This window comes from Arachis ipaensis, chromosome B10 (assembly GCF_000816755.2).
Source record: "Arachis ipaensis cultivar K30076 chromosome B10, Araip1.1, whole genome shotgun sequence".
NCBI lineage: Eukaryota > Viridiplantae > Streptophyta > Magnoliopsida > Fabales > Fabaceae > Arachis > Arachis ipaensis.
The window spans coordinates 115,128,429-115,141,569 of record NC_029794.2 but is presented as its reverse complement, the minus strand read 5'-3'; the positions used below and the strand labels follow the sequence as shown (position 1 = coordinate 115,141,569).

At 33.8% G+C, this 13,141-nt stretch overlaps 2 protein-coding genes across 2 annotated transcripts; one reads left to right on the top strand and one right to left on the bottom strand.

Annotated features, from left to right (window-relative positions):
* Positions 3,473-4,251, top strand: LOC110268467. The gene is made up of 2 exons (XM_021114651.1): positions 3,473-4,088; positions 4,174-4,251. Exons 1-2 carry the CDS (start codon positions 3,561-3,563, stop codon positions 4,249-4,251), a joined length of 606 nt encoding a protein of 201 aa, XP_020970310.1. The 5' UTR covers positions 3,473-3,560.
* Positions 9,851-12,759, bottom strand: LOC107620859 (protein FAR-RED IMPAIRED RESPONSE 1-like). Its single transcript, XM_016322961.1, has 5 exons — positions 12,748-12,759; positions 11,534-12,641; positions 10,292-11,283; positions 10,057-10,116; positions 9,851-9,973 (listed from the first exon to the last, which is right to left on the bottom strand). Exons 1-5 carry the CDS (start codon positions 12,757-12,759, stop codon positions 9,851-9,853), a joined length of 2,295 nt encoding a protein of 764 aa, XP_016178447.1.

The window sequence follows — 13,141 nt, the reverse complement described above, 5'->3', positions numbered from 1 at the left end:
CGAGCCCTGTCCTGTCGCCGCCGCTGGAGTGACTCGACACCAGCAGATCCGCGAGGTTGGACGGTCGTCGATGCTCCTTGCCGATGCTAGCAGATTGGTGTTTAAATGTTGTTGCTTCTACTTTCTATTTTTGTTTTTTGCTTCTTCTTTATGCTTCTACTTCTGCTTCTTTTTTGCTTTTGTTGTTGCTGTTGTTGATTCACCTTGTTGATTCACCATTCACCATTGTTGTTGTTGTTTTATTGTTATTGTTGTTGTTGATTCATCATTGTTGTTCACCATTGTTGATTTACCATTGTTGCTGTTGTTGTTTCTGCTTCCTACTTCTGCTTCTATTTCTCCTTCTGCCTCTGCATCTGCTTTTGCTTTCTAGTTGATTTTTGGGGAAGAAGGGAGAAGGATATTTTCGTCCGAAAAATGATTTTAAAACTAAGTTAAACATTCGGGACCATTTTGTAGCAAAATAAAGGCGGGGGACGAAAAAAAATTTCAGCCCCTACCTTAGGGACCAAATTCGTACTAAACTCTAACAATTACTATCATGAGTAACGTTGTTGTGATTATTATAATTATTATATTTCTTTTTGCAGGCTATTAGAAATTTGTTGCCCAGAAAACTAGATCCGCCAGAGACCTTTAACGAAGTAGGTGCAGCGTCACTAGCACTTACTGGGTTTCAACACGTTTCGCGAGTAGGAGAAATGAGAGGCCATTCGGCACTCCTAAGTGCCTTAGTTGAACAATGGAGGCCGGAAACCCACACATTTCATCTTCCAGTCGGTGAAGTGACGGTGACGCTGGAAGATGTGACATATATTCTTGGCCTCCCGGTTAATGGGGAGCACATTACGAGTAGATCAGACAGCAGTCACCAGTTTTTGGTGGAGAACTGCATCGCTTGTTTCGGTCGGGAGCCCGGTCCGCAAGATCACGTATTGAGTAAGGTTAATCTGGCATGGGTTTGGCGGTGTAAAGACACCGAGCCGTGTGACACGCAGGAGTCTGTTGAGCGGTACGTCCGAGCTCACATTTTCTGCGTGCTCGGAGCGGTTGTGTTTCCGGATAAGTCGACCACTTCATTGAACTCGAAGTTTCTGCCTCTACTTCAAGATTTCCACCAGATTTTAGTATACAGTTGGGGGCAGCTAGACTGGCACATTTATACAAATCGTTGTGTCATGCATCCCGATTCAACTCTAAAGAGATGGATGAGCCACTGATACTACTATTTGTCTGGGCGTGTGAGTGTAAGCTGTTTCTGGCACTTATTCCCTGCGATCAGCTCGTCGATGTTGGGGTTCTACTTGCGCAATGGTATTCTTTTTAACTGTTATTATTATTATTATTATTGTTGTTGTTGTTATTATTGTTGTTATTATTAAGAGCACCGCTAGGGGGCCAGCAGTTTTCTCACTTTTGGGCTAGCAAACAACCAGCAATAGTAATTTTATACCTCACACAAAATAAAGCCCAAACCCATAAAGAGAGTGTGTATTCACGCTCCTTTACCACGCTCTCTTCTTCTCCCCCAAAATTTTACAGTCTCTCCTCTACACTCTTGCGCGCCATCTTTGTTGCTCTCAACGCTGGAGCACGCCACGAATCAGCATTCTTGACCTCGCTGTTCATCTCAAGTAGCGTCTCCAATAGCAGCGGCATTACTCTCTGCAACAGCACCTCTCAGCTCTCTATCCATTCTCCTTCGTTTCTAGTAATGCGTGATGCTTCTTCAAGATTAATGTGAAGGTTAATGAGTTTTGATTTTTGTTCATTTATTACTTTCTTCAACTCTTACCTTCTTGCTGTCCATCATTTTGTATCCATTCAAAACATGCAACCAGAAATTCATAATAAACACCCAAAAATATTACTCAATGTTTCCTGTCTATTCATGAAAAATCTTTAAGTACTCTATAATAAAATTTCTTTTGATTTTGATTTTGATTTTGATTTTGATTTTGATTTTGATTCATCATTAAGTTATTATCTCAGTTGTTAGTAGAGGTTTGTTGTGGTAGAGCTTTGGAAATTGAAGCTGAAGTTTAACATGATAAGACGCAGCAACACCATTTTCATGAGTAGATTGCCCACCACCTGTTTGAGAAATTACCGCAGCAACTCTATAATAACTCTTCTCTTCTTCTGGAGTGTCAAAGGTTAAACATATGACATTGAATGTGGATGAATCATAATAGTAATATTGCTGGAACTTTTAATTTATAAATCTTTAAAAAAATTCATTAAATTATTATCTCATTTGTTAATACAGCTTTGTTGTGGTAGAGCTTTGATAATAGCTACTGCATAATTGATTACTAACTTTTATATTAAACAACATTCTTTGCTGATCTCATTATTAGCTTTCTTCATACATGAATATAAATTGAGTTTGCTTTTTCTTGTTTTTAGACTTTTTGAGTTCTTAGAAGTGGAGTTTTTTGGACAAGAAGTGGGCCTTCTAAGTTTAATTTGTTCTTCTTCTTCTTCTTGGTTACGCACACAGAAAAAACCAAGGAACAAAAAAAATTGCATAACTAGCAACTGAAGTAGTATATCATCAAAGATCATTCGGAAGTTATTCATGATTCAGCCAAAGTACTCAAGCATACACAATACATGATATGACACTAACACTAAAAGTCTAAAAATAATACCAATACCAGTCCTTATTTATTAGAATGAAAAGAGGAATAGTATGTGTATTGTGTTCACTTCACTGGGCACTGAGGACTTCAATTTTTATTTACAATTTTTATTTGTATAATTTCTTTATTGATGCATGCCACTGTTCTTTGCTGTGTCCACACTGTGACATCCAATCAAATTTAGGCGCATGTGTGTGGGATATTTACAATTTCATGTTTTTGAAAAGGTTATCAAAATTTTAAGAAAATTGTACTTACTTTATTAATATAGCTATTCTTCTTGATTTCGTAGTCTCATATTCTTATTACTAGCTTTGTTAATAGTATGTTTCTTATTAATATGCAGTGATTATTTGAAAATGGAAAAAGATCTAGATACTAAGATTCCGCGAAGAAGTACAACTACAAAGAAATCTGAAACAGGAACTAGAAGGAAAATGCAGCAGAAAACTCTTGAAGAACTAGAATCTCGGTTATGAACCAATTTAAAAGGAGATTTTGCACACTTTACTCAGGACACTTTGCATCCATTTGAATGAAATTTTGCACACATGAATAAGATAGTTTGCACCCACTTTAATGAGAATTTGTACACCTTATTCAGCATAGTTTGCACACCAATATAATGTTTTTTGCACACATTTTTTGGACAGTTTGCACCCACTTTAATTGGATTTTGCACACATCAATTTTACAATTTGCACCCACTTTAGTCAAGTTTTGCACACCTTACTTGCACAGTTTGCACCCAGTTTAATAAAATTTTCCACATATCACTTAGCATAGTTTGCACCCAGTTTAATAAGATTTTTTACTTTATGTTTGCAGAAAGTGATAGAATGTCGTTGTTCTCCCGTTTCGGTTTTCACAACGATAAATTCTCTTACAAAAGAGCAAAAGCTTGAAGTTGATAAAATGGGATTCTCATCCATGAAGGCTATTCAAGATTGGAAAATTGATAGGCGGTTATTCCTCGCACTTGCTAAAGCATATAACACAACAACAAGCAAACTGGAATTAGTGGTGGGGGATATCGATGTGACAACAGACAAAATTGGGTTAGCTCTAGGATTACCTTCAATTGGTAAAAGTTTTCCAAAAGAAGAAGATTGGACTTTAGAGCAAAAAAGATTAGTTGCCCCGTTCAAGTCTGTGACAAACCCATGGTTACAAGAAGTATTACATTCAAGAGAATGTAATGTTTCAACATCCAAAGGGAGAGATTATTTTAGGAGAGCATTTACAATATTCATTATTAGCTCATTTTTGGCACCAACAAGTAGCGCTGTCACATCCCCAAAGCACTTACATGCCATTGTTGATGTAGAGAATATCACAAGATACAATTGGGCGAGATTTGTGCATGATGAGCTTATGAAAGGGGTTCAAAAATTTAAGGAAAAAAATACATTAAGTATTGATGGTTGTCTTTATGTTTTGATGGTAATCAGTCTAATGTACTTATCCTTTTTTCCTTTTTTGATTTCTTTTTTGATGATAATCATTACATTTATTATTTTGCTTGTAGATTATCTATTACCACAAAGACACATTCGGAGATAAGGAAAATTATATGGGGCCTCCACCACCATGGATTGCTTATTAGGATAAAGAAAAACTTGCAAAGAAGTTGACACATGAGTCATCAAAGCAAAGGCCAACGGTTTGTTTTATTTATTTTATCTTGTTAATTCGCTTTTTTTTTTTTTAAATTGATAAACCCCTTAATGCACATTTCTAAGTTGAATTCTTTTCACTTCTAGTTATCAGCTACGTTTTGTTTATCCAATAGGAAATATATTAATTAGGTTTGATTCTTTATGTGTTCTTGTGTGATGTGTGATGTGTGTGTTGTTTGAGATACATACAACTGTGCTGAATTCTTAATTCTTGAAATCCTGCTATCTATATAGAATGCTCAAATGGCATAGTTATAGTTATGATAGTGCCTCAATTTTATTCTAAGTCTTATATTTGCATGTCGTGTTTTAGAAGTTAGTAAAATGACATTCCAAGGTTGTTGAGTGCAGATGTGGATTAGTGAGTATAATTGTGTTGTTTTGTGGTGTGCTTATTAGTGAAATAGTGTGTAGTTATTTGCTCTAAAGATTGAATGCAGTGTGATAAAAGAAAAATAGTGGCAAGTTTGGTGCAAACTGCAGAGAATACAATTACAATGGTAAATAACAAAGTTGAAACTAAACTGGATTTAATATGTGATCTCTGTTTTTTATTTTCAATTTTTAATTCATGGAATGCTAGTTATGCTACAACTCTTTTCCGTTGGCAAATGGAAAGCATTATAAGCTAAATATTAATTTCTAGTGAACTGAACTTTTTCTGGATTTTTTTTTTCTGTTTTGCATAATATGATGAGTGTATAATATAATCTGTGTGACTATTATTGTAGGGTATTGTTACCCTTTTAGTTAAGCAAGGTGGTGTTGATGCTAAATTTGCAAAGAACACAAGAGCACCAACTAATTTGGCTAAGAAAAGGGGGGCGAAGGAGCTTAATAAAGATAACACAATGAAGGAAAAGAAAGAAAGGTAAAAAAAATAAAGTTTTGGAATGTTATAAATGAAAGGATTGAAGCCTATGTGTATTACAAACACTCTTTATTCCTAATTAAATTTCTTGTTTATAGATTTGATGAACAAAATAATGATAACAAAATGTCAAGGGAAGATGATAATGTATCAGATGAGCAAAAAGATAAAGAAAGGTAAAAATTAGTTTTGATTTATCTTTTGTAATAAAAGAGAATGTAAAGTAAAATATAGTGTATTCTTCTTTATAGTGATGCAAAGCAAGATGAGGAGAAGGAGGTCAAAACAAGGTAAAAATAGTGTGTGCTTTTTTATAGTTATGATTTTTTTTATTTATTGTTCTACAAATCTTTAATTATTGTTTTTATTGATTTAATAGGGAAGACAAAAAAGATGAAAACAACATGAGAACGCCAATGAGATCGCCAATGCGATCGCCTAGCAATATGGGTATAAATTATAGTTCTTAGTGTTTGTTGTTTTGTATTATGTATTATTTGAATATATATGAGATTTTTGTTATGTAATTTTGCACACATGAATCAGCAAGCTTGCACCCTATGTAATGAATTTTTGCACACATGAATTTGATGTTTTGCACCCGCTTTAACAAATTTTTGCACACGTGAATCAGCAAGTTTGCACCCTATGTAACAAATTTTTGCACACATGAATTTGATAAATTGCACCCGCTTTAACGAATTTTTACACACATGAATCAGCAAGTTTGCACCCGCTTTAACGAATTTTTGCACACATGAATTTGATGTTCTGCACCCACCTTATTGATATTTTGCACACATAAATCAGCAAGTTTGCACCCGCTTTAACGAATTTTTGCACACATGAATCAGCAAGTTTACACCCGCTTTAACGAATTTTTGCACACATGAATTTGATGTTCTGCACCCACCTTATTGATATTTTGCACACATGAATCAGCAAGTTTGCACCTGTTTTAACGAATTTTTGCACACATGAATCAGCAAGTTTGCACCCGCTTTAATGAATTTTTGCACACATGAATTTGATGTTCTGCACCCACCTTATTGATATTTTGCACACATGAATCATAGTTTGCACTCACATTCCTATTATTTAGATTCCACTTTCTCTCTATTTTAAATCTCATTTTTGTGTGCATTCGTTAATATAATTTTTGTGTATATGTTCTGTTTTATGCTTTAGATGATGCAATAAAACCTGAATGGAGAGAAATTGTACAAAGTGCAGTCCAAACATTCTTAGAAATAGAAGACTGTGATATATATACACCTTCTCCAATCAAGAAGACAAAAGAACCTGTGGGACCATCAATTCCATCATTCTCCCTAATGATAGATGAGAAAAACAAAATAGGGGAAGAAAAAAAGGTGATAGATGAGAAAAACAAAATAGGGGAAGAAGAAAAGGTGATAGAGGACAATAAGTTAACAGAAGTAGATAGGGATAAAATATACTTTTGGACAACAGACGATAGGTTGAACAAGGATGAGACTTTGTGCATCTTAAAAGACATACCTAGAGCAATGCTTGTTAGGGAGGATATCATGTCAATGTTGCCAAGACATCAGATAAACAATATGGTTAGATTTCTTGACTGTGACATGTTTTTGTTTTTTTTATATATTTTTATGTGTATTGTGTTTTGGAACTAACATTAGATTGTAAAATGCAGGTTCTGAATTATATGGTCTTTTTTTCAACAAATTAAGGCCACCTAGCTTTGATGTCTACTGCATAAATGCTTTTGTTTTGGTGTGTATAGAAAGTTACAAACTACTTTTTCAGTTTTATAATTGGAGAGTTTAAACTTTATAATCTAACTATTTCTTTATATATAGGGAGAGATGTTCTCACATTGGGGACACTTGGTCAAAAGAAAGAAAAAAAGTTATGTACTTCTTCCCGATGATTTTGGAAAGAATGGTGACAGCTTCTTTGAGCAAAAGGAAATTCCAAAACATAGATGGTGAGTAAAACTAAAACTATTCTCTATGTATTGTGTTAATTTTTTTGTTTGTGCCAGAGCTATATTTGCTATGTATTTATTTTGTCGGTGTCATGCTATTTGTGGATTAATTTCATTCCTTCCATGTCATAGTTGAAACTTCTCTACCATAGTTGAATCCCTTAAAGATTATAGTACTAGACCCAAAATATTTACCTTTATTTAATTCTGGGTGTGTCTATTCCCTGTGCTCTGCACTTTCTTCAGAACCCTGTTTCTATCCACATACCCTGTCACTGTTACCTTGTGTTAATTTTTTTTATTTGAATGCTATCCTCTGTTTTTGGACTAATAACAATAATTGGCCATATAAAGTTATAGACATGAATATATTACTTAATGCTATCCTCTGTTTTTGAATCTATACTTGATATATGGGCATTGGAGCTTCTCTTTGTTTATACATTAAAGTTAGTGATGCCTCCTTTTGCCTCATTTAAATCTGCTGACCATAATCATGAGAAGTATTTCTGTATCCTTTGGTACTTATGGTTTTGGACAATTTCATCATTACTTTGTTAAATTATAAATCGATTTGTTGGTCAAGACTTTCACTTCTAATAAGAAAATATGATATAATGCAGTTATTGGTGCCGTGCTGCTATGACTATCACTGGTGGCTATATGCTTATGACATCTATGAAAAGAGACTTTTTGTCTTGGATTCCTTGTATAAAGAGGCCAAAGGAGATAGGGTGCAGTTAGACATATATGCGGTATAATTTCATTTTGCTCACATGATATTATATTATGTGGTTTAATAGTTTTATTTATTAACAATGAACCTTTTTCTAGAGCAAATTGATTCAACAAATGGTCTCGATAGCTGTGCCAAACTATGAGCTACCAAAGAATGATCCGATCCCAATTTATTTGAATCTCCTTAGACAATCAAATAAGTAAGCATAATATTAATTATGTTATATTATAAATAATATAAATGTACATGATAAGACTAACCGAATTCTAATTCAATTGTTTTTTCAGCTATGATTGCGGATTGTTTGTAATAAAATGGGTAGAAATGTGGAATCCTAGTAGTATCGAGATTAATGTGTCCAACATGCCAGAATGGGAAGAAGTAAATGTTTTTTTGTATAGTTTTTATTTTTGCTTTTGATGTTCATGTTTTTTTATAATTTATGATCTTTGTGAACATTGTTATTGCAGTTTGAGTGCGTTAATCTAAGGAAGCAATTGGTCATCCAAATGCTTACATCACCTTCAAATGCCCTTCTTAAGGATGTTATAAACAAATCAGAGAAATATAGAGTGGTAAAGCCAACTCCAGCTCAATCAAGTCCTTACATAGTATGTAATACTGATGAATTGATGATCCAATGCCTTGGTTCGGCTGGGAAGGGCTTTAGAAAGAAAGCTCTCGTTAAGAAGCGCAAAAACTGAAATTTAAGACTTAGAGTTACCATCTCTTTTTAGGGGTTATTGGATATACTTGTTTTGTATATAACAGAGTTCAAGGGATCATTAGATATACTTGTTTTGTAGAAAGGTATTGTTTTGTAGTTTTTACTATATAGTATGCACTTACTTTCTGAACCTCCAAGCTGATTAATTGCCTCGATGAATCTTTGGGGAAGTTCAGGAGTCCATTTGAGCCTTGGCTTTGGCATCAGTTGCGAGAACCAAGTGCATGCTACTTTGCACATTTTTCATTGTGTGTTGCTTCTTTTAGGAAAGAAAGTTAGACTGTAGCATGTAATGTAAGCAAACACAAGAGAGACTTTTCAGTTTTCAATGAATGAATAATTCCTTTTTGAGCTATGTATGAATCCTATATGATCTTATATATAAATTGGAGTAGTTGTTATGTCCCATGATCTCATTCTCATATCAGAAAGCATGAGTGGGGTTATATTACAAACTAATTTTATATCTATAAATAAGTTTAATTTGCACCTATTATAATAAGATTTTGCACACATAAATCAGACAGTTTGCATTCATTTTAACGGAATTTTGTACACCTTATGAAGCACAATTTGCACCCGTCTTATTGAAATTTTGCACACCTTAGGAACACAATTTGCGCCCGTCTTAATGAGATTTTGCGCACCTTATGAAGCACAATTTGCACCCGTCTTAAGTATAATTTGCACCCGTCTTAATGAGATTTTGCACACCTTATGAAGCACAATTTGCACCCGTCTTAAGTGTAATTTGCACACACATAAATGAGACAGTTTGCACACATGATAGTTTTTATTTTTATATAACAAATGTTAAAATTAAGTAAAAAAATTAAACTTTCATTTGAAAATAATAACTAAAAAATTAAACTCTTTCATTTGATTTGAAAATAATAATAAGTTTTGCACACCTTATTAAGTAAAAACTCGTTCTTAATATATAATTATTATTATTATTATTGTAACTGGTACTTGTTTTAATTGGGTAAGTTAGCAAGCTATAAATTTGGTACTAGTTAATATAGTTATATAAACACATTAATTATTATTACTGATAAATAGAATAACAGGAGCAGCAAGGTGCTGTATTGGAGTTTGAAACTAATCAATTTTATTATTTCTTGTCCAAAATAATAATTGTCTCATGAATCATCAGCTAATTGAACTCTTTAATGTATTGCGAAATAAAATTCTTTTGGTTCGACATTATTTTGCTATCAATCGACATTTGAGAATTGGTATGAATGGATTGAGTTCAATAAGGACATGAATCCTCCCATTGATCCTCCCATTGAATCAGATTCAAATCCCTCATTAACATTGTAGTTAGCATCTTGAAGCTGAAACAATTTAAAAGAAAAAACAAATATATTAGATCACATGTATAAAATTCATATGTTTATAAATCACAAAAATCACAAACTATTGGATGAACCTGTTCGTTGAAAGGGAGACTTTGACTATCTCCAATATGTTGATTATCCTTTATATACAATAGAAAAATCTATCACTCAAGTGTAAGTACTAAGTAATAACAGCATGGCTGTAAAGTACAACTGATTAACCTTTATATATACCTTAAGGAAGTAGTTTCTACATCTAAAGTCTATTTATTGTAAAAAAACAGCATGGGTAACAAAAATAAAATAATGTTTTACCTCTTTTTCGGTTATCTCACTTTTTCTCTTCTTTGCCTCGGTCTTCTTTTTTATCATCTTGTCTTTTTCAGATCCTAGCCTATTTGTTGGACGACCCTTAGTGGACACATAAGGAGGGCTTTTAATATCTTGAATGCTTATTATACAGCCTCCTACAAAAATGGACAGTGCATCTTTACCACCATCTTCTAATGTAAGCAAATTATCTAACTCATTGGCATTAGATGATGAGTTAGCAACATGCTTTTGGCACTCCGCCATAGCCATATCAAGATAACGATGTAAGATATCACTTGTTTCCTTTGTTTGGGATGCAAATTGAGCAACACTGTTTGAATGGGAGCATAAATCATCAAACCTCTTTGTTTTTGGATCCAACAAACTTGGATCATGGCTGCTCTTAATATCACTGTGTCTTCGCTTCACAAGTTTGCTCCAACGGTCCAAAATATATCTTCTTGGAATTTCTCTCACGCGTTCATGCCCTAGGACAACCAAGCTATGACGGCATAATATGCCTCTTGATTCAAACATTTGACACATGCATGTAATATCCTTCGTTTCCGCATTGTAGTTAACTTCATAAACCCTCTCTTTAGAAGTAGATACATCCTCCAAAATAGAATAGACTTTAGATGTAGAAACTACTTTCATAAGGTGCAAAATACAATTTGCTTTCTTTCTAAATTGCTTTTGTACTTCCTTAAACTTTGCATTAGTATATGCACCTTGAAATTGCTTCTCTATTAAGGAATTAGTGGCACAAGGTATTATTGATTTATAGTCTTCAACATCAGTCTCCCTTTCTTGTTGCTCTTTCCATCCAAGACAATTGTCATATTGTTTGACAAATTGAATCAACAAGCTCTTGTTATTTATAAATTTGTCAAAATATGAATGCATACTCTCACTTCGTTGTGTGGATCTCATACCAGCCCAAAAAAAGTTGTTAAGAAAAATTGGAACCCATCGATGTCTTTCTTCATAGATATCTATGTATCATAGTAAACAAATATACATAAAAAAAATTGTAAGCAAACTTAACAAAAGTGGATGCAAATGTTGTCATAAACATGTTAATAATGCAATGAAGCTTAAAAAATATTAGAATAAGAAAATTGTCATATTCAAACACATGTTAGAATTCTAGCAAATAGAATATGATAGCCACTTGATACTTTTTAAATACTAATATGCTAATTCCTATGTGCAAAATATAAAAATTCATGTTTAGAGAAGTACCTGATAGCCACTTGTTATCTTCTAGACCATATTCAATCAGAAAATCTTCCCATTGATTTTGAAAATCATCTTCTGAAATAGACTCCCAAACAATATTATTTAAATCACTTTGTAACTCTTCATATCTCTTGTGTCTTTTGAATTTTTCTGAAATCTTTTTCGTAATGTGCCAAATGCATAACCTATGACGTGTCTCTGGCATCACATTCTCAATTTCAGCTTGTATTCCGAGGCATTGGTCTGTTATAATGCCTTTAGGAGCCTTTCCATGCATACATGTAAGCCAAACATTAAATAACCAAGTAAACGAGCCTGAATTTTCCTTAGTCAACAAACCACACCCAAGAAGCACCGAGTTACCATGGTGATTAACCCCCACAAAGGAACCAAATGGCATATCGTAACAATTGGTTTTATAAGTAGTATCAAACGAAACTACATCACCGAAGTACTCATATGCTGCTCTACTTCGAGCATCAGCCCAAAATATAGTTTTGAGACGCTTGTTTTGATCAAGTTCAACATCAAAATAAAAATAAGAGTTCATATCCTTCATCCGTGTAAAATACTTCAACATCTCCCTAGCATCCATTTCTTCCGTAACATTGCGTACCTTTCTGCTGAGATAGTTCCTAACATCTTTTTCCATTAAGTTTATCTTAGAAAAACCCCCCGCTGCACCCACCAATACTTGATATGTTTTGCTTGGTCTCACACCTGCTTCATCATTCCTCTCAATGACTCGACACATGTGCATAGTCATCTCTCTATTATGTGTCAACAGTTTTGCCATCTCTGGATCACAAGGATGTGAATGATCCAAACACACCTTCGATATAATCCAAAGACCCTCCTTATTCAACCTAATAGAAATCCTTGCGGGGCAATTGTAGTTGTTTCTAGGGTTGGTCTTTTCTATTGGTGAAACTCTAGACTTGCGTTTCCCCTCCCTATTGCAAGTGATCATTTGATTCTTAGGAACCTTATCTTTACCAACTCTTCGGGTAAACCTTATCTTAGTAACAAAACCAATGCGCTTGGCATAATTCTGATAAAATTGATTTGCATCTTCAATGGTTCCAAAACACATGCCAACCTTGGGCACATCCTGTAAAAAAGTTAGCATACATCAGATAGTAAATCAAAATCTGATTAAAGTAGGTGCAAACTATGTTAAGCCATGTGTGCAAAATTTCATTAAAGTGGGTGCAAACTGTCTGATTCATATGTGCAAAAAATAATTACATTGGATGCAAACTGTGCTGAGTAAAATGTACAAAATCTGATTAAAGTAGGTGCAAAATGTCTGATTCATGTGTGCAAAATTACAAAGATAATCCCCTGTTTAATGTTCATACAATATTAATCTCTTTCCTTCTCTCTCTCTATATATATATCTCTTCAAATATTTGTTTGTTCATTCCTCTATTGATTGCACTTTTTTACTTTAGTTACTTTTAGACTTTTATGGAACTAACTGTACAAAAGAGAATGCAAAACAAGACCCTACAATAACAGACCGCATTTGAATGCATCACAAACCCAACCAAAACAAAACAACTACATAAAACACAATACTACCTATTAACTAGCTTAGCCTCACTTTCC